The sequence below is a fragment of the Kwoniella newhampshirensis genome, chromosome 8 (assembly GCF_039105145.1).
Source record: "Kwoniella newhampshirensis strain CBS 13917 chromosome 8, whole genome shotgun sequence".
Taxonomy (NCBI): domain Eukaryota; kingdom Fungi; phylum Basidiomycota; class Tremellomycetes; order Tremellales; family Cryptococcaceae; genus Kwoniella; species Kwoniella newhampshirensis.
The window spans coordinates 924,049-947,576 of NC_089962.1; the positions used below are offsets into that span (position 1 = coordinate 924,049).

The 23,528-nt window shown below is 51.9% G+C and overlaps 13 protein-coding genes across 13 annotated transcripts; 6 read left to right on the forward strand and 7 right to left on the reverse strand.

Moving 5' to 3' along the window:
• Positions 1 to 47: 47 nt before the first annotated feature.
• On the reverse strand, positions 48 to 1,095 carry IAR55_004538 (uncharacterized protein; the record flags this gene model as incomplete). The annotated part of the gene is made up of 3 exons (XM_066947636.1): positions 48 to 137; positions 229 to 552; positions 691 to 1,095. The coding sequence occupies 3 exons, from the start codon at positions 1,093 to 1,095 to the stop codon at positions 48 to 50; spliced, it is 819 nt and encodes a 272-aa protein (XP_066802050.1).
• Positions 1,096 to 1,408: 313 nt separating this feature from the next.
• On the reverse strand, positions 1,409 to 3,581 carry IAR55_004539 (uncharacterized protein; the record flags this gene model as incomplete). The annotated part of the gene is made up of 7 exons (XM_066947637.1): positions 1,409 to 1,590; positions 1,644 to 1,710; positions 1,766 to 1,904; positions 1,969 to 2,985; positions 3,096 to 3,180; positions 3,248 to 3,334; positions 3,410 to 3,581. 7 exons carry the CDS (start codon positions 3,579 to 3,581, stop codon positions 1,409 to 1,411), a joined length of 1,749 nt encoding a protein of 582 aa, XP_066802051.1.
• Positions 3,582 to 4,764: 1,183 nt separating this feature from the next.
• Positions 4,765 to 5,509, reverse strand: IAR55_004540 (uncharacterized protein; the record flags this gene model as incomplete). Its single annotated transcript, XM_066947638.1, has 3 exons — positions 4,765 to 5,200; positions 5,275 to 5,382; positions 5,484 to 5,509. 3 exons carry the CDS (start codon positions 5,507 to 5,509, stop codon positions 4,765 to 4,767), a joined length of 570 nt encoding a protein of 189 aa, XP_066802052.1.
• Positions 5,510 to 5,678: 169 nt separating this feature from the next.
• Positions 5,679 to 7,919, reverse strand: IAR55_004541 (uncharacterized protein; the record flags this gene model as incomplete). The annotated part of the gene is made up of 7 exons (XM_066947639.1): positions 5,679 to 5,787; positions 5,912 to 5,937; positions 6,241 to 6,282; positions 6,345 to 6,585; positions 7,089 to 7,104; positions 7,151 to 7,495; positions 7,547 to 7,919. The coding sequence occupies 7 exons, from the start codon at positions 7,917 to 7,919 to the stop codon at positions 5,679 to 5,681; spliced, it is 1,152 nt and encodes a 383-aa protein (XP_066802053.1).
• Positions 7,920 to 8,282: 363 nt separating this feature from the next.
• On the forward strand, positions 8,283 to 11,301 carry IAR55_004542 (uncharacterized protein; the record flags this gene model as incomplete). Its single annotated transcript, XM_066947640.1, has 8 exons — positions 8,283 to 8,446; positions 8,505 to 8,604; positions 8,651 to 8,732; positions 8,892 to 9,450; positions 9,649 to 10,004; positions 10,225 to 10,380; positions 10,597 to 10,965; positions 11,051 to 11,301. The coding sequence occupies 8 exons, from the start codon at positions 8,283 to 8,285 to the stop codon at positions 11,299 to 11,301; spliced, it is 2,037 nt and encodes a 678-aa protein (XP_066802054.1).
• A 122-nt stretch (positions 11,302 to 11,423) lies between these two features.
• IAR55_004543 (uncharacterized protein) lies at positions 11,424 to 12,618 on the forward strand (the record flags this gene model as incomplete). The annotated part of the gene is made up of 4 exons (XM_066947641.1): positions 11,424 to 11,633; positions 11,863 to 12,008; positions 12,290 to 12,524; positions 12,583 to 12,618. 4 exons carry the CDS (start codon positions 11,424 to 11,426, stop codon positions 12,616 to 12,618), a joined length of 627 nt encoding a protein of 208 aa, XP_066802055.1.
• Positions 12,619 to 13,128: 510 nt separating this feature from the next.
• On the forward strand, positions 13,129 to 14,094 carry IAR55_004544 (uncharacterized protein; the record flags this gene model as incomplete). Its single annotated transcript, XM_066947642.1, has 3 exons — positions 13,129 to 13,188; positions 13,468 to 13,564; positions 13,628 to 14,094. 3 exons carry the CDS (start codon positions 13,129 to 13,131, stop codon positions 14,092 to 14,094), a joined length of 624 nt encoding a protein of 207 aa, XP_066802056.1.
• Positions 14,095 to 14,138: 44 nt separating this feature from the next.
• On the reverse strand, positions 14,139 to 14,995 carry IAR55_004545 (uncharacterized protein; the record flags this gene model as incomplete). Its single annotated transcript, XM_066947643.1, has 5 exons — positions 14,139 to 14,174; positions 14,293 to 14,538; positions 14,596 to 14,624; positions 14,791 to 14,896; positions 14,951 to 14,995. The coding sequence occupies 5 exons, from the start codon at positions 14,993 to 14,995 to the stop codon at positions 14,139 to 14,141; spliced, it is 462 nt and encodes a 153-aa protein (XP_066802057.1).
• A 737-nt stretch (positions 14,996 to 15,732) lies between these two features.
• IAR55_004546 (uncharacterized protein) lies at positions 15,733 to 17,181 on the reverse strand (the record flags this gene model as incomplete). The annotated part of the gene is made up of 3 exons (XM_066947644.1): positions 15,733 to 15,858; positions 15,967 to 16,793; positions 16,956 to 17,181. The coding sequence occupies 3 exons, from the start codon at positions 17,179 to 17,181 to the stop codon at positions 15,733 to 15,735; spliced, it is 1,179 nt and encodes a 392-aa protein (XP_066802058.1).
• Positions 17,182 to 17,345: 164 nt separating this feature from the next.
• On the forward strand, positions 17,346 to 18,342 carry IAR55_004547 (uncharacterized protein; the record flags this gene model as incomplete). The annotated part of the gene is made up of 3 exons (XM_066947645.1): positions 17,346 to 17,606; positions 17,662 to 17,801; positions 18,123 to 18,342. The coding sequence occupies 3 exons, from the start codon at positions 17,346 to 17,348 to the stop codon at positions 18,340 to 18,342; spliced, it is 621 nt and encodes a 206-aa protein (XP_066802059.1).
• Positions 18,343 to 18,659: 317 nt separating this feature from the next.
• On the forward strand, positions 18,660 to 20,109 carry IAR55_004548 (uncharacterized protein; the record flags this gene model as incomplete). The annotated part of the gene is made up of 4 exons (XM_066947646.1): positions 18,660 to 19,060; positions 19,124 to 19,213; positions 19,291 to 19,777; positions 19,846 to 20,109. 4 exons carry the CDS (start codon positions 18,660 to 18,662, stop codon positions 20,107 to 20,109), a joined length of 1,242 nt encoding a protein of 413 aa, XP_066802060.1.
• A 239-nt stretch (positions 20,110 to 20,348) lies between these two features.
• On the forward strand, positions 20,349 to 21,309 carry IAR55_004549 (uncharacterized protein; the record flags this gene model as incomplete). The annotated part of the gene is made up of 3 exons (XM_066947647.1): positions 20,349 to 20,818; positions 21,025 to 21,166; positions 21,241 to 21,309. 3 exons carry the CDS (start codon positions 20,349 to 20,351, stop codon positions 21,307 to 21,309), a joined length of 681 nt encoding a protein of 226 aa, XP_066802061.1.
• A 31-nt stretch (positions 21,310 to 21,340) lies between these two features.
• IAR55_004550 (eukaryotic translation initiation factor 3 subunit E) lies at positions 21,341 to 22,709 on the reverse strand (the record flags this gene model as incomplete). The annotated part of the gene is made up of 3 exons (XM_066947648.1): positions 21,341 to 21,611; positions 21,723 to 22,444; positions 22,494 to 22,709. 3 exons carry the CDS (start codon positions 22,707 to 22,709, stop codon positions 21,341 to 21,343), a joined length of 1,209 nt encoding a protein of 402 aa, XP_066802062.1.
• Positions 22,710 to 23,528: the final 819 nt, after the last annotated feature.

Sequence of the window (23,528 nt, forward strand, 5' to 3'; positions counted from 1 at the left end):
GAAGAGAGGTTACAACTGGCGGAAAGACATAACATTCCGTTCACAAGTCACTTGTCGGGATACACCAGACCCTCTGGCGCTTTGATATACTTTGTGTATTGTTCCCAACCTGGTTGTCCTCCCCACGTCGCTTTGAGCTGGTGATGGATACTCATCATCAGCCACCATGCGACCCACCGAAGAGTGGTATGATATATGATCTTGGGGTTGGTGTCAAACTCGACTCACCTTGTCCTCATCTATGAATTGATGTTGATCCGGATTCCAACCCGGGACCACCACCTCACTGATCAAACAACCGATCTTGTCTTTCAGCCCCGACCTCTCCGCCTCTGGGGAAGACAACAGCAAGAGATCTTCGTCCGGTATCTCAGAGGCTTTCCACCATCCGCCAGGGACGAAGAGCTGCGTGACTTCGCCGAGGGAGGGATTGGGTCCGACGACGATCCGATGGATGGTCGGTTGGGAAGGTGAAGAAGAAGAAGAAGGAGAAAGGGAGGGTGGTTGGATGAGGGTGTAGAGTGCTCGACCGGAGTGATGGAGGTGGAATGTCTGTTGCAACGCCAGACAAATTCAATGTTAGGTGGAAGACAACGCTCAGTATCTTTGTGTCAGACCGGAATTGCGACTGGAGTGTGTGTGTGTGAGAGAGAGAGAGAGTGCGAAAGGAGAAAGCGGACAAACACCCACCGAATGCAAGTTCATGTGCATTCTACCTCTATACGAATCCGGACTGAGCAGATAGTAGATCAACGTCGCATCCATCTTGGGCTCCGTGACCGATCGATTCTTCTCCTTCTCCTTCTCCTTCTCCTCGCCGCTCTGACTCCGACCCCCAGAGAGGAGTTCTGCTCCAGGTCCAGAAGGGATCTGTACTCTTCCTTCCAGAGCTCGAGATCTGGGGACTGAGGGATTATCGACCTTGCTGTCGTTATCGGGGTCGGTATCGGTATCGGTCTTCTCAGGACGGGGACGGGTCGACTCAATCGCGACTGTTTGAGCGAAATATCCTCCTTCGAAATGCTTGATGAGCGAATGGGCGGAGATGAGTTCGCTGTTACTGACGGGGTATGGGTACGGTGGTGAGATTGACATCTTGCGGGGTATTTCAATGCTGTTTCGATAGGAATCAATGTACTGTAAATGATAAAGAATGACCGTCTTGAAGATCGTCTTCAAAGCACACAGCCAAAAAACACCACCACAAACGTCATTTATCGGGATCCTCAAACTCACCCATGTCAAGATCACTGACATTTGCACCATGTTGGCTCAGTCCACCGTACATGCAAAGATTATCTTGGAGACCGTACCGTGCACAACCATATTCGACTTGCAGATCACTTGTCTTCATCATCCATCTTCATCTCGTAGTATGCTAATTATTATAAGGGTTTGGTGCAATAATCTAGAACAAGAAGTTGATGACTTTCTGGTACTTGGTCTCAACCCTGAACCTCTCAGCATCAAGAGCTTCGAGCTCATCAAGCTGTCTTCGACCCGAGTGGAAGTCGATCTGGTCAAGAGGTACCATCTTGGTCTTCTTCACGATCTTCCATCCCAACCAACAGAAGAAGAAGATGGGAAGAGCTAGAGAAATGGGTCAGACTCAGGTCGAACAAAGTAGTTCACAAAGTGCTCACTGATATAGGCGGCGAAGAAGTCGGATACGTTCCAGTTACCCTTCAAGAAGACAGTGAAACCGTTGAACTGGGACAAGTCAGCGCGCGGCCATGCAAAGTCAACGAGACCAAACCAAACTCACGAGAACGATCAAGGTGAAGAAGATCAAACCGTACCACGACAACCAAGGTTGAAGAGGGGCCCGGTAAGGGAAGTCAGCTCGGCTGAGACCCTGCTTCCTCAGACCGTAGTAGAATCGAAGATATGCGAGAAGGATAGCCCTAGCAACATAAAGTGTCAGTCAAAAATGATCGGAAGTCCCGAATGGCGGCCACCAGCACTCACCACCACGTCAGGATACCAGTAATGGCGGAAAGGTTGTACAGCCAGTTGAAAGCGGTGACAGCAGCATCTCCACCAGTGTTCATGTAAGCCAGAACAGCGAAGATACCGGTGATCATAACACAGTAGATGGGGAGACCTCGCTTGGTGCATCGTCGGAAGATCCTTGGCATCTGACCCTCGAGAGCGAGAGCGTAGAACGTTCGGGATGCGGCGTAGAGATCAGAGTTACCGGCAGACCAAGCTGAGATGAGGAGGACGGCGTTTACAATGGATGGAAGCGCCTTGATACCAGCGTTGTTGATGGCGATGACGAAAGGAGAGGCAGAAGCATCGGAAGAACCGTTAAGCAGGTTGGGGTCGTTGTAAGGGACTAGGACGGAGATGATGAAGATACCACCAACGTAGAAAAAGAGAAGTCGGAAGAACACTCGCTTAATAGCTCGGGGAACAGTCTTCCTTGGGTTCTGGGCCTCACCGAGGGTGGTAGCGATGATCTCAGTACCGATGAAAGAGAAGGCGGCTTGAACAAAGACATCCCAGAAGGCAAGGAATTGACCCCATGTACCTTCGACGATACCATCCCCACCATCAATGGAAATGTGGTTGAAAGGACCAGGGTTACGCCAGTATCGGAAACCGATTGGGTCGTGGTTAGGACCGCCACCACACATGAGGATGATACCGAGAATGATCAGACCAACGATGGCGATGACCTTGATGGCCGAGAACCAGAACTCGGCCTCCCCGTAAGCTCGGGCACCCCAGAAGTTGATGAACCAGATCATGACCATGAGGACGGTGATGTAGACCGCGGCGTTCGTCGTGGAATCCCAGTATGAGATGACGATGGAGGCGGCGACGATTTCGGTGGGGATAGTGATAGCGTACGAGTACCAATAGTTGACTCCAACAGCGAAACCAAGAGCGGGGTCGACGAAACGAGCGCAGTAGTGTGTGAAGGCACCAGCGATGGGGTACAGAGCAGCCATTTCACCGAGAGCAACCATCATGGCGTAACTGTTAAGCGGCGAGCGTGAGCGTCAGCGAGTAGTGCGGTATTGGGACGGATGTGGGGAGTCGATTCGATCTGAGTGATGTCCGCTTGCTACTGATATACGTCTACTCACACGATGGAGGCCATGAAGATATAACCCAACCAGACACCGACCGGGCCACCACTGTTCAATGCTGAACCGGATCCCAAGAACAGACCTAGGAGTGCGGGCTTAGCATGAGACTCCGAGAGGCATGTACTCGAGACCAAAAGACCACCACTCACCAGTACCGATAGCACCACCAAGGGCGATCATGGTCATGTGTCGTTGTTTCAAAGTACGGTGAACAGCGCCCTCTGCCGTATTAGCGGCTGTACCATAGGAGAGGATCAACAATGAGCGACAGACGTGCATGACTCCTGGTCAGAAGAGGAAGATGCACTCACCTGGACCGTCAACGATCAGGTTGTCACCATTGTAACCGCCCTTCTCGCCGTGAGCACCAGCGTCGGTGACCGTTGTGTCGGCTTCTCCAGTCTTCTTCATCTCGTATGTGTTGCCATTTCCATTTGCGGTCGGATCGACCTGATCCTTCTCACTGTGGCCGAATATGCCCATCGTGTGATCGAAAAGTGTAGATGTAGATTGGGAGAGGTATTCGAAGCAATCCAGAGAGAGCAAGATATCTCTCTCTCTTGACAATTTGATGGTCGGTTCGACTTGCGAACAAATGCAGCAAGCGTTGAGGTCGGATCCCACTCGCTTAGAAATCCTAGAAAAGGGGAAAAAGAAAGTTTACGAGAGATTGTTATGGTTAAGAACCGTCCGGACGTCGATGGGATACCTGTTCGCATGGACGACGAAAACTTTTCCAATGAACAATGTATATATATATATCACACTTGCTGTGCATTACCAGCATGCACCACATGAGCCGATCAAGGCAAGCTTCTCTTATCTGTGTCTGAGACAGTGGGAGAGAGAGACCTTGGACGATCGGTGTTGGAGAGGGAGAAGAAGTGCTTTTTTTTTTCTTGGTTTTTTCTGTGGTCTTTGCACTGCTACTACTGCTACACCACAGTCATGCCATGCGTCATGGGTGTGTGGATACACGATCATTCATCACCCAATCAGATCTCAGTTACTACAACAGGTGACCTTCCATGATACTGAACGAATCAATAGAAACAAGGAATGGAGATGGGGGAATGCGCAAGCTCGGTTCGGCACCGAGAAGCAGACGATACCAAAGTTGTTCCCCCCCGTACATTTCGGTTCGAGATAAGGCTCATTGTGTTATTGCTGGATGTTCTTTGCCCCAATCAGAGACAGATCCCTGTTGTGATTGGTGAGTGATGTGAATGGTGAATGGTGAACGGATGCCGAGTCATGGTTTTCGCATGTGGAAAGCGAATGCACCCATGTGGAGTCAAGATGACGCTTTGTATCCTATTCGGTAAACCACCAGCAGCAGCCAAGACATCCAGTCTCATTCTATTTCCGGATCTTGTCTAATTCCGATTTCTCTCTTTTTTTAAACTGTAACTAGACTACGGCCGCGAAACAAGCGAGAATGACGTCAGACGCTAGCTACCCTGCCACGTGAGTGTGCCCGTCTGACCGAAACCGTGCGCCTATTATTCGCTTTGTCATACAACATGGGACTGGCGTAGTTTTGAGCGAATGCACAGCGAGCGATCGTCTGGGGTTCAATCTGCGGGCCTACAGAAAGGATAGCGTTCAAGCGCATGCTGTTCCATCGTGAATGGTGTAGTCGAATCCATGCGCATCTACACAATTCCTACTCGGCCGCCTTGTGGAGCTCCTCGGGACTGAGCATGGTGACCCTTGCCGCAGTACTCCAGCTTAACCAGCTCAACGGATCATTGGGACTTGGCCCATTGGATCCACCCCCATTGCTCGCTCCACTGAGACTTGCACTTCTCGAGCTTGACCCCACAAAACCTCGCTTTTGATCCAGTACTTCCTGGCAGGCATTCTTGCCTCCTTGACCATCCTTTAATTGAGTGTATATGATCCCGTCCGGGTGAGTTTCGTGTTTCGACACCCCCGAAGTAGGGAGCGTGTTGGTGACCGTAATGATTTGATCGCAGCGGAACGGCCCCGTGAAGGCAGACTGGCTGCTTTCTCTTTCGATGGACTCCTCCATCATGGTCAGCATAGCCAGATGTTTCACGCCCATTGCCACCCGAGTCGATAATGTGGAAAACGCCATTCTAGGGTAAGCAAATTAGCATAAGAACGAAACAACGCGAGTTGTTGGCAATAGGCTTCGGTTGGTCCCACTTACTTGAATACTCCGATCTCTGACTTATATACTTGAGCTAGCTGCATGTCACTAGTGGCCAATGCGTGCTGATAGAAAAGGATCAAGGTGCGCGCAGCTGTATAAAGGTAGCTAGAGTCGGAGTTTCAGTCACGAGTTTGTTTGTTCATCGAGGACCCGCTTACACTACGCATGAAGTCAGCGGAGATTCCCATGGTAGCAAACGGCAGAACTTACGAGACGTGATTGGCACCACCATGTAGGAGATATCTGCGCTACTGCTGACAATGAGATATACGATATTCAAGCATGCCCTTGCTTCGTTCAGCAGTCGTACCGTAGATGGACACCAAGGGTTATCCAGATCCGCGAAAGGCTCATGAAGAAAGATAGCCGCAATGTGAGGGACCAAGTGTGCGCTCTGTCTGTCAGCAAATTTCGATGTCTCGTTCACCTACAATCAGATCCGCGTCGATCCCTTTCGAGTAGCCCTGCCTGTATTGGACTGGATCTCGAAGAGCTGCCGGAAAGCTGAGTCTGTGGAACGATTAGTAACTATATCGAACAGCCGATCCCTTGTCGCCCTGGCCGACCATACCACCTTTATCTGCGAGCAGCTTCCCCGAGCGCGCAGACTGCGCTGATCGGGAGGCCCACTCACCCAAAGGCAGCGATGTCTCCATCAATCTGACGAAATTCAGGCAGCTGAGCTGCCACTTGTCGCTCTTGTGGGTCCATTTTCCGACTTTTCCGGGTGAATTTGCAAGCCCGACCGAGCAAGATTTTGCCTGAAATTCAGCGTTTGCTCTAGACACCATGACCCACCCTTGATAAACATTACAAAACTATCCACCACAGGATGACTATGTAAGTAAGCACAAGTCCAGTGACATGCACTCACTTTGTGAAGAGATCTGGGCTGTGGTAGGATTGAGGGTTGTGGGGAAAGTACAACTATGAATAAGCACATGTCACGGTATCATAACTCACGCCTTGATCGAAATCGATCCTAGACCCCGGCAGCTTGGTGAACTGGATACATGATCAGCGCAACCTCATATCGGGTGCGAATTGCTCTCCACCGGTTTACTCACTATTTCATCTACCGGCATAGTGCCGGACCAGCCTGACGACGACGCAGAGGTTATATCATAACACAACACGTAGTACAGAGTTGCGGCTCGTGCCTCACGATCTGCGTCGTCTTTGGGAGGTCCAAGTACAGACCGTCGGTATGATGAAATATCAGGATCAGACTGAGCACGTTCGTCGAGCAGACCAAGACAGATAACAAGCCGAGTCGCAGCACCGATTAACATCCATCCGTCAATCCAGCTGTAGTAAAGTCAGCAACGTCCAGCCGATTTGACTTACCGAGCATTAGATTGCGCCCAGTGACCAATGATGACCTGGCAAAAGTCAGCGATTACCACAAACGTTGACCACTCACCATCGCCTGCAACATGTCAAATAAGCCCTGACCCCCTACATGCTCATATTTGAAGGCAGCAAATGTGTATTGGGCATTACGCTCCGAAAAACAAGAGTCTTCTCCGGGGGTGTGGTCGATCCCCTTCCCACCTGATTGCCGGGCCTCCTCGCTATACTTTTCCACGCCTTCTGCAACAGATCGAACTTTGACTGCCGCGGTATAACGAGAGGCACAAGCACAGATCGCGTGGAGCAGTGAACGATGTGGGAAGTCGGGGTGGGTGGGTGGCAAAGCTAATCGTGCAAGGAAGCTTTGTCTATGCAGAACTCGAGGGACAGAAGGGACCATAGTGAAGAATGTCTCGACACTGCGGCTGTCAGCTGGTATCTTGCACCGTTTCACTTACAGATGATCAACCATGGCTGTGGCATATCAGCTTGAAACTGGGATGCGAGTCTATTGACTCACCAGGTGTTGGCAAGGTAGGAGGCCACCCCGGCCACAGGAGATCCAAGAACGGACCACCCATCTTCCCAGCCTCGTCATCAATTCCATCCTCGACTGATGGACCCAATGTATGTCCGCCTGGCCCAGAAGCCATATCGAGGCCGATCGGGTTCGAAGTGATGTCGGCAGCGAATCCGGTCGCAGAAACGAAGACTTGATTGACGATGTCTTCGGGGTTCTGCGAAGTAGGCCATAAATTGGAAGCGGTTGCCGGCTCGCTGAGATCACTGCCAGATCCCGTCGGACCCTGATATGAGGGCGGCGCTGACGATTCAGTTGATGTTTCCAGTGCTCGTTGTAGCTCAGCTGTATATTTCGTGAGCGGATGCAATGACTCTGAAGTGGGGAACGACTCACCGATTTTCATCTCCAACCTTTGAATGACCTGCTGTGAGTCCTCCTGTTCGTTGTCCTTCCGCTTCGCCCCGCGTTTGGGAACACTCGGAAAGTCGTGGTCATCTTCCACCATCTCATCGTCGTCTCCTACCACCCCATCATCGTCGTAGAAGCATTGAACCCCCTTTGCATCTCTTTCCTCGTCTGGATGTTTCCGAGCGAGGAAGTGGTAGCTCCTGACACATGATGAGCAGTGTGGCTTTCCGGCGTCACATTTGATACGACGACGACGGCAAGGCAGACAAGCGGCGTTTCGTTTCAGTTGAGGCAGGGAGCGATTGAGTTTCCGCTGCTTGAGAGGTTGTTGGCTCTCTTGAGGATCTGTAGTGGGCATAGTGATCTGTTGTATGATCTAGATCATAGGTTTGAGCAACTGAGTCATGTAATCTCACACGTCTTGAAAATGACAAGAGGAGACGTGAGAGGCCGGGATGGCCGCATTCATCTCTGTGATTGTCGCCGCCGATGACAAAGATAGTCACCCAATCTAAGGTGACAGGACAGGAATGCCACGTCATTGGTTTCTCATCTCCATTGTCCATGGCACAGTAAAAACAACATCATCTGAAACCGATCCCACATGCACCAGCAGCAGCAGCAGCAGCGATTTGATGCATGACGGCAACGAGGCAATTGCCCAAAGATCGTCTGCCCCCTACATCGCAGACTTGACCTTAGCGACTAGACCGTCCCAAAGATGCCCCCACGAAAGGCCAGTGGATCACGGCAACGCGTGGGTCAAGTCGCGTCTCCGGTCCCATCATCGTATCCGGGATTGATCAATGGCACGGGAATGGAGGAAGAGAAATGGCAAGCATGTAAGGAGATGCTGGAAGGAGTGTACAAGGCCAAGCACGGAACGTGAGCTGTCATGCCGCGGAGTCACAGAGGGGCCAAGCTGATCTGGTGTCGATCATAGTCGCAAGCTTGCCGATATCTTCCGTGAACTTCCAGATAGAGAGCTGTACGCGGATTACTACGAAGCCATTCCAGAGCCAGAATGTCTGGACAACATAGCGGTGAGTCCAAACACCAGGCTGTGTCTTCTTACTGACGTCGGAACAGACTCAGCTTGTCGCGCAGACTTACCTCAACCCCGAATCTTTCTTCAAGCAACTTCATTTGGTCTTCCTCAATGCCAAACATTGTGAGTCGACTCAGTGGGGACAGAGCTGATCGACAGATAATGAGGATGATTCCTTGATCTGGGCGGATGCAAAACGATTGGAGGTGAGTTGATCAGTGAGACAATTCCGCTCACACGTGTAGGACCATATACACAGCGAATGGAGGATCAGATCGGAAGCCGGCATCTTCACCTCTCCCGACCCATATCACAGCAGTCCCGTCAAGCCTGGAAGAAAAAGCAAGCGGGCTACCTCAGCCATCCCAAGCCAGTCGTCAACCCCTCTTCCGGAGCCGGTCAAAGCCTCTACGCCACTGCCCGCACCTCTAACCGAACCACCCAAATCTGAGACACCAGCATCGGCACCGCCGGGACCTGTGTCCGCACCTCATCCGCAGCTCTCACCTCCTCCTCCACCGACCTTGACACCTGCTCCAATGATTCGTACTCGCAGTGAATCCCAGTCGCGCTTTCCTGCTGTATCCCCCACATCCTCCGAAAAATCCCGTCAACGCAATCAGAACGACGCGGATAAGAAGATCATGGCGGCCCGAGACGCAACGTTACCCAGATGGCAAGGTCCTCAGGCGGTTCTTCCCGGCGCCTCGACTGTCATTCCCGGCAGCGGATGGTTCGGTGAGGGGGCGCCTGATTATGAGAAAAGTGCTGGCGGACCAAGCATGTGGCCGCATCGGATGCGAACGGTGCTGGGAGCACTGGCGGGGTACAGAGGTCCAAGGTGAGCGTCCATGGAAGAATGATCGCTGACGAGTAGTGGACATCATCCCGCGGAAGTCCTCGACTTGATTCCTTCGGTTGCAGACATCCCCTATCTTTCATACCAGGTAGGTTCATTCGACCGTGAACGTGCTAACACATAGCATCCTCTGTCCTTTGCGTCTATCGAATCGGCCGCGAATGCCTCCCGGTATCCCAGTCTGCGTGACTTCGATTTCGAAATGTCAAAATTGTTCGAGAAAGGCAGAAGGTGGTTCCCGGACGGTTCCCCGGAATATGGGAAAGTTCTTATCCTTCAGCGCTTGTATAACGCTCTCACCGCGCCATACCCTATGACGTTACCGCCTTCTGGGATACCTGCCCCATCACCCACATTGTTCGCGTCCTTGCCGGCGGGTCCGGGAAACGCAAGATCACTGCACGAGACGACGCAAGAGCTGCGCGCTGGCGCTGCTGAAGAAGAGGTTGGGTTTGGTATCACCACATTCCGGGTGGGCACCAAAGATCGTGTGTTCACCGAAGAAGCGAGACACAAGGGGATGTCGTATCGTGTTGGTGAGTGGCATCCTCTTCAACTACGCTGATGATAGGTGACTACGTCCACCTCATCAACCCGGATGATCCGACGAGACCTATTGTCGGGCAGATATTCAAGACATTTGTGCCGACAAAAGGGTACCGTACACATCATGTCACTGTTTGCTGGTACTACCGCCCAGAACAGGTGAGTTCAATACACGGCGCGATTATACTGAACGTCAGACTGTCCATCCAGCCGATCGGATGTTCTTCGAACGGGAAGTTTTCAAAACGGGCCACTTTTGTGATCACCCCGTGGAAGACATCCTAGAGAAGATTTCCGTGCAGTTCTACGTCAAGTACATACGAGGACGACCCCGTCCGGGAGAGTACTATCCAGGATGGCCGCTTTGTGAGTAATTATCCGGAGGACAACGCTGATCGTAGACTTGTGCCATTCGAGATTCAACGATCGTGAATACATCACCGTGCGCATTAAAAACTGGAACAGTTGTATTCCTGATGTAGGTCTGAGTAGCGCGGCCAATGACTGATCAATGACAGGAATTACGACAAACCGACTTCATGTCCATCGTTCCCTTTGAGCGGAATATTGAGCCATCTATAGTCAAATCGCCATTTCTATTGGGTGTCGCCGGTCCTGGTTTCATTGGTGAGCCGCGCAAAGCGCCCGGAGGAGGAGGTGAAGAGGAAGAGGACGATGAAGAGGAGAAGCAGCCGAAACGTAGAGAGCGAGTGGTCAGGCCCCCGCCTCCGTCTGCTGCAACAGTTGCTCCGCCGACTTCGATGACTGGACCATCAAGGGTTCCAACTTTTACACCTACACCTACACCTGCGCCACCGACTCCTCCGGTCTATCGTCCTAACCCACCACCGCCAGTCACCGCCTTCCCTAGCAGAACGGTAGCTGCGATCATGGGTGGCCCTCAAGTCATGGAACAGGTCGCCATCAAAGAGACCTTACCACTGGATACTGGTGAGTTTCGCAAGGGCTTGACTTTGCTGAATTGTAGCACGCCTGTTCGAACGTGACTCTCGCGGACAAGTGCTGTGGTTCTCAGGTCCACCTCTAGCTCCCGGCACGATTTCCATTCCTCAACCTCAAGCGCATTCGGTGGAATACCTTTCCTATATGACGAAAAGGAAGCTGGGTGACAACAGTGCGCCGACGAAACGAGCGAAACGCGAGGTCCCGCAGAGCGCTTCGTTGCAGGACTCACAGTCTGAAGACTTCAGCAAAGTGTGGTGGGCGGAGGGACAGAGTTCGGAGCAAATTGTGGCGGGTCTGCAAGCGTTAATAAACCATGTATGAGCAGCAAGGCATGTCACGTGTTTTTACGGAGTCTCCACATATGTATGGACCAATGATCGCTTATTTCCGCTGATCTTCTGGCGCCAATAACTCTGCCATTCATCACATATCCCATCATCATCATGCGAATAGCCTTGGCGCAGACTTCCCCCATATCGGCCGCAGAAGGCCCTCCGAAGCTGGAGAAACCGCTTTCCACGTCTCCCTTTCCAACTCTGGACCAGAATTTGATCGACGCCGTTGGGTATGTTGAACGTGCCGCTGCTCTCAACGCCGACGTGGTCGTCTTTCCCGAATACTTCTTACAAGGTATCACCAATGAGCGTCGACAGGTGAGCAGGGAGGCAGATATCAATAGCTTACGAAAAGTATCTCACATTTCCTTCCCGTCATCTCACCGCTTATCTCTGCGAGTTGGCCAAAGAACACAACGTCTGCATCACGGGGAGTATAGTTCACGGGACAAGAGAATCCGGTGCTTCCATTCCAGAAGCCTCTCCTTTCGCACATATCCCTCTGCACAGCGGTCGAACACGAGCCAGCAAGATCACATCAGCACAGCTGGAATGGGCCAAATACCTACAGCAGAATCCAGCTTCGACAGAGGAGAATGCGCAGCCGACTTTGCGGAACACGGCGTTTTTCGTCGATGAAACTGGAGAGCTGAAAGGGGAATATGTGAAGAGGAACCTGTGGCATCCCGAACGGTGGGTCGGAGCGAAAAGATCTGGCTGATCCTCAGGAAATACTTGACTGCTGGGGAGGAAGATCATCAGGTCTTCGATACGAAATGGGGAAAAGCTGGACTCTTGATATGTGAGCTTGAAGAAGCTCTTTGTCGCTGACAATCTAGGCTGGGACATGTCACATCCTGCGGCGGCTCAATCACTCGCATCCCAAGGCGTCGACATCATCTTTGTACCCACATTCTGGTATTCGACAGATAGTGAACCGTGAGTCTGCTGTCTACGAGTCGACTGACCGTCAGATTAATTCACAACCATCCTCATGCACCCGATTACGAAACGAGCGTCGTCTCCGCTCTGTGTCTCGCACGGTCGTTTGAGACGGAAACTGTTTGGGTCATGTGCAATGCTGGAGGCGATGCCTTGGAGGGGTTCATGGGCGGGAGTGGAGTGTGGGCGCCACTAAGGGGGAGGGTCGGTGGATGTGGCGTGGGAGCTGCACTGGAGGTCGTGGAGATTGATCTGAACGTTCTGAAGGTGAGTCTTTCAAGTTGGACGTGTGGCTGACTGGCAGGATGCGCGGGAGACATATAAGATTCGAGAGGATTGGAGCAAGCGGCAAGCGACATGAACAGCAGACCTCAGTGAACAGCGGCAAATCGTTATCGAGTAATGGCAGTAGTCGTAATGAGCGCCGCATTATGCAAGCAAAGTCCTGATGATGATCAGCGGGACAACATGCTGCTACGACCTAGATTGTCGCGGTTATCTTGCTTCTTCCTTTCATGCTCCGTATTTACGGGATATTGTGGCCGAATCGCTCAGATCCACACTCCAGTGCGTTGAAATCGATACCCCACGTAGGTCTCCCCTATATGCAGAGGGCGTTGCGCACTGTACTTCCGACAACCACGAGGCCGAGTTGATCTTATCTCCGCGCCAAAGACACCGACATCGTAATGTACACACATGATGGAGAAGGGATCGACAGTCCATGCCTTGTCGCGGAGATTTGTTGATGTGCGCGTTAGTCCCTCGGTGACCGACCCCCGGTGGGCGTATCGAGACGTATATTAAGACCTCGAGGAATGCCTGTTCTCCCGAACATGTCTCGTTGGCTTGGTACGTCGTCGCCTTCAAGATGTCCAAGACCATTGTAGTACTAGGAAGCACCGGCAATCAGGGCAGTTCGCTTGTCAAGGTCGGTCTCCTTCTCGTAGATCCAAGCTAATCTAATCAGGCGCTCTCAGGGACAAACCAATTCAATGTCCTGGCCGTCACCCGAGACACAGACTCGGAGAAAGCTAAAGCTTTGGGAGCACTGCCTGGTGTCAAATTGATCACTGGTGCACCCGACACTCCGGACGCGTTTTTTAAGCATGGTTCCGTACATGGGCTGTTTCTCATGCAACATAGCGACGCAGATGGCGAGTTAGAGCAAGGTAGGTCGCTGGACTGGAGCTCAGCGGCTAATATTTAGGTCGCACCATCATCGATCTTTGCGTCAAGCAAGGAGTGGAGCACATCGTCTACACCGGCGTGGATCTCTCCGGCCTTGACGACACCACCATTCCAAGGTAAGCCCTAATCGCAGGCCAACTCGAGCTGAACGATCAGTTTCGAGACCAAACGTCAACTAGCAGACTACCTCAAAGCTCAACCCATCAGATACACGATCATAAATCCCACCATGTTCATGGACAATTTCTGGTCGCCTCCAATGATCGACTGTGTCACTACAGTCTGGGGACCCAAGAAACGAAAGCTCATTGCGACCAGTGACATCGGCATGGTATCGGCAGCGGCTTTCATTCACCCAGAAGATTGGGTTGGAAAGGAGCTCGACCTCGCTGCAGACGATTTGAGTCCAAAGGAGATCGTCGAAGCATTCAACGACATCAAGAACAGGGATATTACCGCCGAAAAAGCACCCCAGCTTCCTCCACATCTTTTGCACATGCTCAAAGTAAGTCTATCAACGTGTACGGCGCTGATGAGTCAGGTGCAAGACGGGCACGAGTTCGCCGCAGATGTCGCCGACTGTCGCCGTCTTTTCCCAGGACTCAAAGATCTCAGAACCTGGCTAGCGACAGAGTACTTTGGTTAACGATCGGGCAGATCATTGTGATGCATGGCTCCCCATATGTCGCATCACAGCCATAAGAAACGTTTGAACGCATAATCCATCTTCGCGAGGATTGTCGTGGAAGATTCGGCCTCGGTTAGGCTGTCGTCAGTGGAATCCGGAATGCAGGACTCACCTCACAACGTCTTGGTCTACAACAATGTCGTCACGTTTACACACCTCCGCAATCTGCTGCACAATGCGTTCCACCATTTCATGACAGGTGCCTTCATCGCCAGTTTGCCCTGGTAGAGCTTTGAACGCAAAATACTCCATAAGTTGGGGACTGATTTCAGCGTGTTCGATTGCTGCGAGCGGAGTGGAAGGTGCAGGAGTGTCCGATTTTGGCGCCTTGTTCCACAGCGAGTAGGTGCTATAACGTGTCGACTCGTCCGTTGGCGAAAACTTGACAAGGAACCCAGCGTTCTGCAAGTGAGCACGATTACTTCAGTGAAGACTCACCTCTTTCGGATCCCTACTCGCTTCTTGCAGGGTGGACAATATGTATGCACCTGTCGTCAGCTTGAGAAAACTCACAAGACTCACCCTTCTGGATAGATGTGATTGAGGCCAGAGGTATCCGGGTGAATCCCATCACCTTCTCCAATGAGTAATTGAAGGAAACGACGTAGATTGCAGCACAGGTCTGTATAAGCCTTGTACGGTGTGTGTACTCACCAAAAGCAGTATCTTCTCCTCTAGAACCGAGCTGATCTTCACGCTGCGAGCCTCCGGCGAGAGCAGTGTCCACCCCGCGATCCGCTCTTCGCCATCGCTGAGAACCCTAGCCGAACAGGTTTCGACTGAAGTCAGCGCCATCGGGTCGCTCCTGACTCACTTGCCACGCTTCGGACCCGGGAGAACTTGAGCACACTAGCCGCATCGGCGCTTGTTAAAGTCTCCAAGAACTCGCTAAATACGGACAGATTTCGATGACCCAGTACGAACGTTATCACGGCTTGGGCAAAGAAGTCGGAAACTGCCCCGTAAAACATGCGACTGATCGAGCTGACTCCATCGTGAAGCTGATTTCAGTTCGGATCGTTACGGACAACTTACCATCCCAGTGATGTCTCGTTTTCCCGTTCGGACGAAGTCGCCCTTGAGCGCAGATGTATGCGCATAACACAAGCTTATCATGTCGCCATTGTTGGCCCAGACTGACGTCAGCCGTCCCCGCTAATGAGCTACCCACCATCGTTGAAGACATTCTCCACGATTGACCCTTCGACGAACAGACCAAGTTGAGTGAGCATCGTTGATAAGACACGTCTCGCAATGGCCGACTGCACCACATTGGTGCGGTCGAGACAATCGATACAACTATTGTCAGCGTTGTACACCACCACACACTCACTTGGTCCTGTATGCTCCACTTTGTTCCCGTATCACTTCCCCCTGCAACGTCCAAAGGTACCCCATCGATCCGAAGTCAAGTGAATCGACAAGTCCTCCTATATTCTCCCATTTCATGCCACGGCAATGGTTATGGAAATCCCACTCGGTGTAGATAACGTCCTTTCTGTCAAGAGTTTGGGCAAGCTCGCGATAGCCCCCTGCGACCTCCGCTTCACGTCCCTCTTGTTCGGACAGATTGATTATAGTCTGAGGTCAGCGCCATCAACGAGGGTCACCCACTATTGGTCCGTATCGAGATGTGATGTCATTGAAGTGAAGATTGGCCACGGCATACGTTTTGTCCACAGGCTCATTGAGCACCGGCGGAGGTTTCATGGAATATGGCGACTGTGACCAGCGGAGCGGAATAGAACCTCGGATTTGAACGAAGCTGAATAAAGATGACTTTCCCTCAACCTGTAAAGATCAGCCAATTGCGCTGTAGCTAAAACCCACCTTCGCCCTTACGACCATTTCCGTCTCCACCATATTCGCCACGTGACCATCATCATCAATCCCCCGTCGTTGATACCGAAGTCCTGCACGGTCGCGACTCCGTCTCGAGATGACCACTAGGTCTACTGGGACTGCTCCGAGAGACACCTCCGGCTCTAACGGATTCGGTGGTACTGGGAGGTCGAATGATGTCGATTGCACCCATCCTTGCATCATCGGTATCACGTACGCATGCAATCCCAGGTCGATGAAATCCTTCATCAACCACTCGTTCCAGAAAAAACGGCGATCGACTCGCCTCCAGAGAGGGACTTGAACATCTGGCTCAATGAAGTCGTCGTCCGAAAGAAGGGGCGGGGGCTTCGGTAAAGTACCAGACGGAGAGGGTGGAAACAGGCTGTTTTCCTTGAGGATCAAATCTCCCAGAGCGGCACTGGAAGCAGATCTTTTGGCTAATATCTCGCGTTTATGTTGCAAACTGTGCGTAAGATCAAAGTCGTAACTGAAAAAGAATCCAGAGTCAAATTCACGGATGATCTGTCGCACGATCTTCTCTTCAAGTTCCTGCCGTTGCGGAGGCTCGGCGGGCGCAGCATGAGACTTGCGCAACTTGGGCATGAATCTGGTCCATTCACGTGTCTTCGGAGGGATAGGTGACTCATCAGCCTCGGGAGCTTCGTCCGAAGAGGATTCGGATAGAGGATCCTCCTCTTTCGATGCTCCACCGACAGCACGACCTGGCAGTACTAGACTCCACCGTGTCTTAGCTTTCGGTTGTCGAGATGGCTGAAGCTCGACCAAGTTTTGAAACGCCTTATTGGCAAGTTCTGGTAGGAGCGCGATGGCGTGAATATCACCCAATGTGCATACCTCGTGGGATCGCTCGAATCCTTCGCTGTGAACCGGGAAGAGCGGTACCGGCTTCCGTGGGAGGAATATAAGCAGGTAAGAAGCTACATGTCAGCGCATTAACAGCAGCTGTAACGTACCATCCCACAATCTGACTATCCCCAGTACACCACCGATTGCCAACCCTCCGACTTCCCCATCAAAAGCTTCCACCTTGCCTTTGGCACCCCATCGGATCAGAACGCCTTGACCGTTCTCCGGAGACAGCAACACTCCTTCGTCGCTGACATTCAGATTGAGTCGTCTGTGTAGCCGTGGAGGGATAGGCGGCACTGTGAACCTAGCCGGTAGCGAGGTGTGTGACATGAATGATGTTTTGTATCAGATGAGAACAATCGAAGAGAAAGGAGTGATGATGAAAACAATAATCGAGGTGTCAACCTCCACCACACAAATCAGTGACGTCGTGTGATTTTTCCCCATCATTCTTCGTTCTCTCATTCTGGTCTCGTCCCCGTAGCTACACGCCAATGACGATCTCCTCCACCAAACTCGAACGTGTCTTTGACATCTTGTCAGAGCGTGAAGCGGTAAGGCTACAATGCGCGCAGCTGCATAGACCTTCCCCCGAGCAGGTTTTTTATTCGGTACGCAATTCTCTCCGACACCGGCCAGACAACCGATATTCAAACATTCTGGCGTATGATCGGACCGCGGTCACAGTGGATGGACGGTATATCAATGCAAACGTAGTCAAGGATGGAAAAGGGGGCTGGTGGGTCGCAGCGCAGGTTGGCGAAATCCCCGTCCGCATCTTTACTTCATTTAGTCGCTGACCTTATCCAGGCCCCCCCACCCCATGCGTTTGATACCTTCTTCCGAGCGTTGTACACGGGCTCAGCTTCGGGACGTGCGCCAAAGGATGCGATAGTGGTCCAGCTTACTGGCTGGAAGGAGAGGGGGGTTCCAAAGGCGGATCCGTACATGTGAGCGTGTCCGCGCAGGGCAAAGCTGACCCAGTCAGGGATCACAAAATGGGTGACCTCGAACTCAGACAGATCCACAAAGGTCGAAACGAGATACTGTCTTCTACCGTCACCAGCCTGAGGCTGGACGGTGACCACAGCGTCAGCGTCTATCACTATCATTTCGATGCCTGGCCAGATCATGGTGTACCCCAAGGCGAAGGCATTGATGCTCTGCGAGAGCTGGTAAAGGAGGTCGAACAAAGGAGGGAAGAGCTTCAATGCGAGGTATGGGTTCACTGGTGAGTGAGTGACGCGCCTGACTCAAGGCTGACCGTTCAGTTCGGCCGGTGTAGGACGGACGGGAACATTCATCGCTCTATCTTCGCTGCGTATACGCGGGATGGCTTCTCATCCATCACCGCTCGGACCCCTTCCCGGGGAGCTAGAGGCTGATCACGTCGCTCAGACTGTGGACGTCATACGAGAGTGTCGAGGGATGATGGTGCAGAATAAGGAACAGCTGAAGCTGATATATGATATGCAACAGGGGATGCAATAGAGGAGACGACACTTTACTTGTACCCTATACAGCGCTTTACAGCATACAAGTTACAGCTGATAGGTACAAAGGAGTCACGTGACTCACCACTTTGGTCTCTTCGGGGCCCCCGGTGTTTCTGCGGAATATATCGAAATCGTCCCGACTTTGGTTTCTCACGATCGATCTATTATTATCACTCGGGGATATCATTCCACTGCAAGCTTGCTTGGATTTCGAGACCTCCCGATTTTGTCCATGACATTTGATTTTGTTCTCCACTCATCTTCAGCTCATCCACTTTGTTCCTCCCCAACACAAGCCGCCACTCCTTCACCATGCTGGCTCCCGGCCTTGCGAGGGGCCTGTTCCAGAGCTTGCGCAAAGGAGTCGTACCCTCGCCTGTGTCTCTACGAGCATTCTCCACCCAGCCTCTGACTCGACCCACATCTCGACCATTCCGACTCCCCTACTTCACGCCCTCTGCCCGATCGACCTACTTTTACCCCTCACACACGTTTTCGTTCCCTCGTTCCATTTCCACAACCCCTCCACCACCCCAAATACCACGATCGCTCCCTTACTGGCTCTATGGTTGTTCAGCTGTCGTCTTTGGTATCATCGTTATCGGTGGCCTGACTCGCCTCACGGAATCAGGACTTAGCATCGTAGAATGGCAACCATTGACTGGTGTCCTGCCACCGATCACCGCGGCAGATTGGGACGCGGAATGGGAGAAGTATAGGCTGTCTCCGGAAGGCGTCATGTAAGTCGTCATACCATTGTGCGTGCTGACCGACAGGACCAATGCCAACATCGACATGCATGAGTTCAAGAAGATATTCTACATGGAATGGGCACATCGTCTCGCAGGAAGAGCTCTCGGCTTAGGGTGGGTGTACTGCGTCGGAGTCAACTGACCATTGATAGTTTCGTCATCCCCACAATATATTACCTTACCCGTTACAGACTACCTAGACCACTTCCTACGAAGTTGATACTTATTGGTCTCGGTATCGGATTCCAAGGAGTTCTCGGGTGGTGGATGGTGAAGTCGGGGCTCAATGAGGAGATCGTTCAGACCAATGCCGTTCCTCGAGTGTCGCAATATCGACTGGCTGCTCACCTCAGTGCCGCCTTGCTTCTCTATCTCGGTATGATATCTACAGCCATCGGTATACAACGAGACGCCAAGATCCTTCGTCAACCTAGCATCGTTCAATCGCTCTCTCTTCCTGCTGTCAGACGTCTCCGACCTCTGATCCATACTTGTGGGATGATGGTTTTCCTCACGGCGGTGACCGGAGCCTTTGTAGCTGGCCTGGACGCTGGCCTTGTGTACAACGAGTTCCCTTACATGGGAGAGAGCATCGTCCCACCGAAAGATGAGCTTTTCGATCCACGATACGCCAAGTCGTCCACCGACACATGGTGGCGCAACATGCTCGAGAACCCAGTCACGGCGCAATTCGATCATCGCGTTTTGGTGAGTCAAGACTTCCATTGTACAGCGCTGACCCGCAGGCCACCACTACATTCTCCATCCTTCTGACTCTACCATTCATCGCTCGTAAGGCGCCTTTCGTCTCTACGAGACGGCTAGCTGCTCTCACCACTGCTGCTGCCGTAACCCAAGTGACACTCGGAATCAGCACCCTCCTTTATCTCGTCCCCATCCCACTCGCCGCCATGCATCAAGCAGGTAGTGTGGTCCTTCTCACTTGTATCATGGCTCTCGGGGGATCCATCCGTCGACCGAGTCGCATGCTCAGACATTTACGTAGATAGCATCTGTTAACACCATCATACATTGCATGCATCAAGATCACATCTCTGCGAACCTAATCGAGAAGACGGACTTTTTTTGATCCCGCTTCGAATCTTGCGTCTCAACCGAATTCTTGGTTTGTTCTTGCTCTACGAGTACTACGTCTTTCCATCTGGTTCATCCTCTCTGTGAATATCTGCCAGTCTTGTCCTCCTGCTATCCAATCATCTCCGACCAAAAACCCCAGTCCCGCCGTACCATGGGGAGATCTAAACCTCGCACGAACAAGCGCCCACCTCCCAAACCTCGCGCTCAGTCATCACAAACGGTGCTCTCTGCTCCATTCCCCGATCCTACCGATTCGACCTTTTCCGCCGCTCTATCCAACTGGTCCGCTAACGCTTTGGGTCGACTGGATCACCTTCCCAAACTCACACAATCGCAACTCACGGCACTCACCGATGCCGCTGCCGGTGTCGGCGAGGCCAACTTCCTCGCCAACCCATCTTCCATCCCTCCACAATCTTACAACCCCAACATACCGATAGACTTACCGGCGAGTCTGGCAGCTTTGTTTGAGGCAAAGCTTACACTCGATAGGGAGAAGGCTAAATTGCTACGCATGCAACAAGAGCTGAAAGGTCAAAAAGAGGGAAAGCAGATAGGGGAGGAACCGCTAGAGCCAGAAACAGGAGTTATTGCTCTAGAAGAAGAATGCACATGCGGACAGTAAGTCATCACTCTGTAGCTTTCGCTGACTCCTTCAGTCACCATTCCTACCCAGCGTCTGACCACTCAGAATGCGAATATGAGTGCGAGGAGGACTGTGACTGTGACTGTCATTCGTACATAGAGGAGTATGAGTGTGAGCACGATGACGACCACGAGCATGATCATGGTCATGGTCATGGTCACGGTCACGGTCACGATCACAGTCACCATGTCCATACTCGTGACCATGATCACGGCCACGAACACGAAAATGAAGACGAATATGAACACGAATACGATCCGGACCATGATTACGAAGATGAAGATCCGCCAAATCGACCACTTTCGGAGGATCCCGAACGATTGGTGAGCAGACGTCTGCAGAGTAACCGCTGACTTGGTAGGATGAGACAGTACGAGAGTTGTTCAATTGGATCAAGGCAGTGGTGTGGACGATCGAGCAAGCAGCCATTGTATCAGGGCGTCGGAATTGGACGCAACCGAAGTGATGTACATGTGCATATCCTGCTGAATGTGTCTCTACGCTACGACTTCCTGTGCCCTTGGCCTACCTCTCCCTCCGCGTCCACCACGCTCTCCTCTTTCGCCACGTTGCGGCTCACCCGTAGTGCTTTGCATCGCAAACTGAATGGCCTGAGAACGGAATGCGAGACCTCGAGTGGTCTCAATGAGAGTAGCAGTAGGAGTAGCATGTGGTCGTGTAATGTGAAGCATGTTCTGCGTGGTCAGCCTTGTCATCGTGAACGCATTACTCACTTGTTTCAGATCGATTTTCGCCTCCACGCCCATTCTTGAGTCACGGATAAGGTTAACAATCCATTTCTCGCCCTCCTCATTGGACAAGTTGAGAGTTTTGGACAATTGTCTGGCGGTTAGCCCGTGTATCCCGTATTTCACTCACCCTATATCAATTCGTCGATGTATACGGCAGAATACCTCACTGATCAACCATCTTGCATTCTCCACAAACTCATCCGCGAACCCTGACAGGAAGAAATCCGATCGTACAACACTCTCTGCGACAGTCAAACGTTGTTGGGCCTGGTTGGTGTCGAAGTCGGCGAAGAGGTCTTTCAAAAATCCAGTGACCGGGTCGGAGTACTGATATTCCTCCATCTGAACGATCTTGGTCAACTCCTTGACGTGGTCTCGATTGCCTCTGGTACCAGCAGGTTTAGGGGCTCGACGGGAGATGACGGCGGCGGCGACGAGATATCGTAAGAGGTGAGGGCAAGAAGTTTGTATGGTGTTGAGGTATGCGGGGGAGAGGAACATGTCGAGCAAGCTTTGGCAGCCTTGGCCTTCACCGAGGTTGAAGAAAACAAATAGCGACCAGTGGAGCAACCAGGTCCTCGCTTGAAGCTGAGCCAATGGCTTGGCCATAGCAGTGCCATGAGGGTTATCAATGGCGTCACGTAGGTCCTTCACTTCCACCAATGCAGCCTCCCATTCTCCGTTGAAAATATTCGACGCTAGCTTTCCCCAGTGAGCAGAAATATTTAGTTCGTGCGATGGTGAGAGGAGCAAGAAGTGGTAGAGCAAGTTGGCAGCCGGGCCATAAGCACCGAGAGTGTATTGGTATTGACCAAAGTGATAAAGAGCATTGATTTGGTCGGTGTCAATCTTGAGGTAAGGTTAGTTAGCTTGAGCCCACCGCCTTCGTTCAACTCACTTGATACTCCGATCTCAAAAGCTCCAGGTTCTTCTCCTTGTCCCCACCACTCCTCAGTTTTGCGACAGCATCCGGATCTTCGATGACCTTCATCACCGGTTGAGCCTTCTCCTGCAGCTCCTGGTACCTAGCCGTTGCATCTGCTCTCAACTTCGCAAAATCCTTTGACTCTTCTCCCTTGGTCTGCTCGTGCAAGCCCTCGATGTAGTCAACCATATTGGTGCCTTTGGCGAGATCATATCTAAAGTTATCAGCGTGCGCCTTGAGTGATTGACACTCACTGAGCTTTTGCTAATTGGTCGGCAGGGAAGATGGCGATATCGGAGAGGTGATTGAGGAGAGGGATGGCCAGATGTCGATCCAGGTGAGGGATGAGTTTCTGTAGCCGCGAATCAGCTATGACATATGGTCATTGGAGACTCACCTGTGTGAGATCGAACTCGGCCATGATGAAGCTGAAGCGAAGAAGCAGATGGGGCCCTTCGGTGTGAAAGAGGATTGAACACAATTCTACCTTTTGCCAGGATGAAAACCTCGAGAACGTTGCGAGACATTAGAGATGACAGAAGATGACCGACAAACGACGAAAGACAATGGTCAAATGTGCCACTCTGCTGAAATTATATATCGCCGAGGATAACCCCGATCCACCCCTCGCAATGTGGCACACCATCGACCATCGATCGTTGCGTGCTGCTGCTGCTGATGAACGATCCAAAAGATGACTTGGTTGATGACCAGACAAGACAGGAGTACGTCACGAGATGATATCCATACCGGACCATCACTCAAGTCTTCCCGCTGTGAGGGTGAATGGGAACTGTATAGCCCCGGTCATCCACTCAGCTGTCTCGCCCTATCGCAACAACGCGGAACCGACAAGTTGACCGTCGCACGTTTCTTCTGCTTCTTCTTTGTCAGCTTTGAAATGTCGACGTTTTCTTCAAAGACTACCAGCACTATTTTATTGCTCCTCGTGTGGATCCCTTCAAGAGTCACGTGCATCTCAATGTTCGACCTGGATTCCCCCATGTT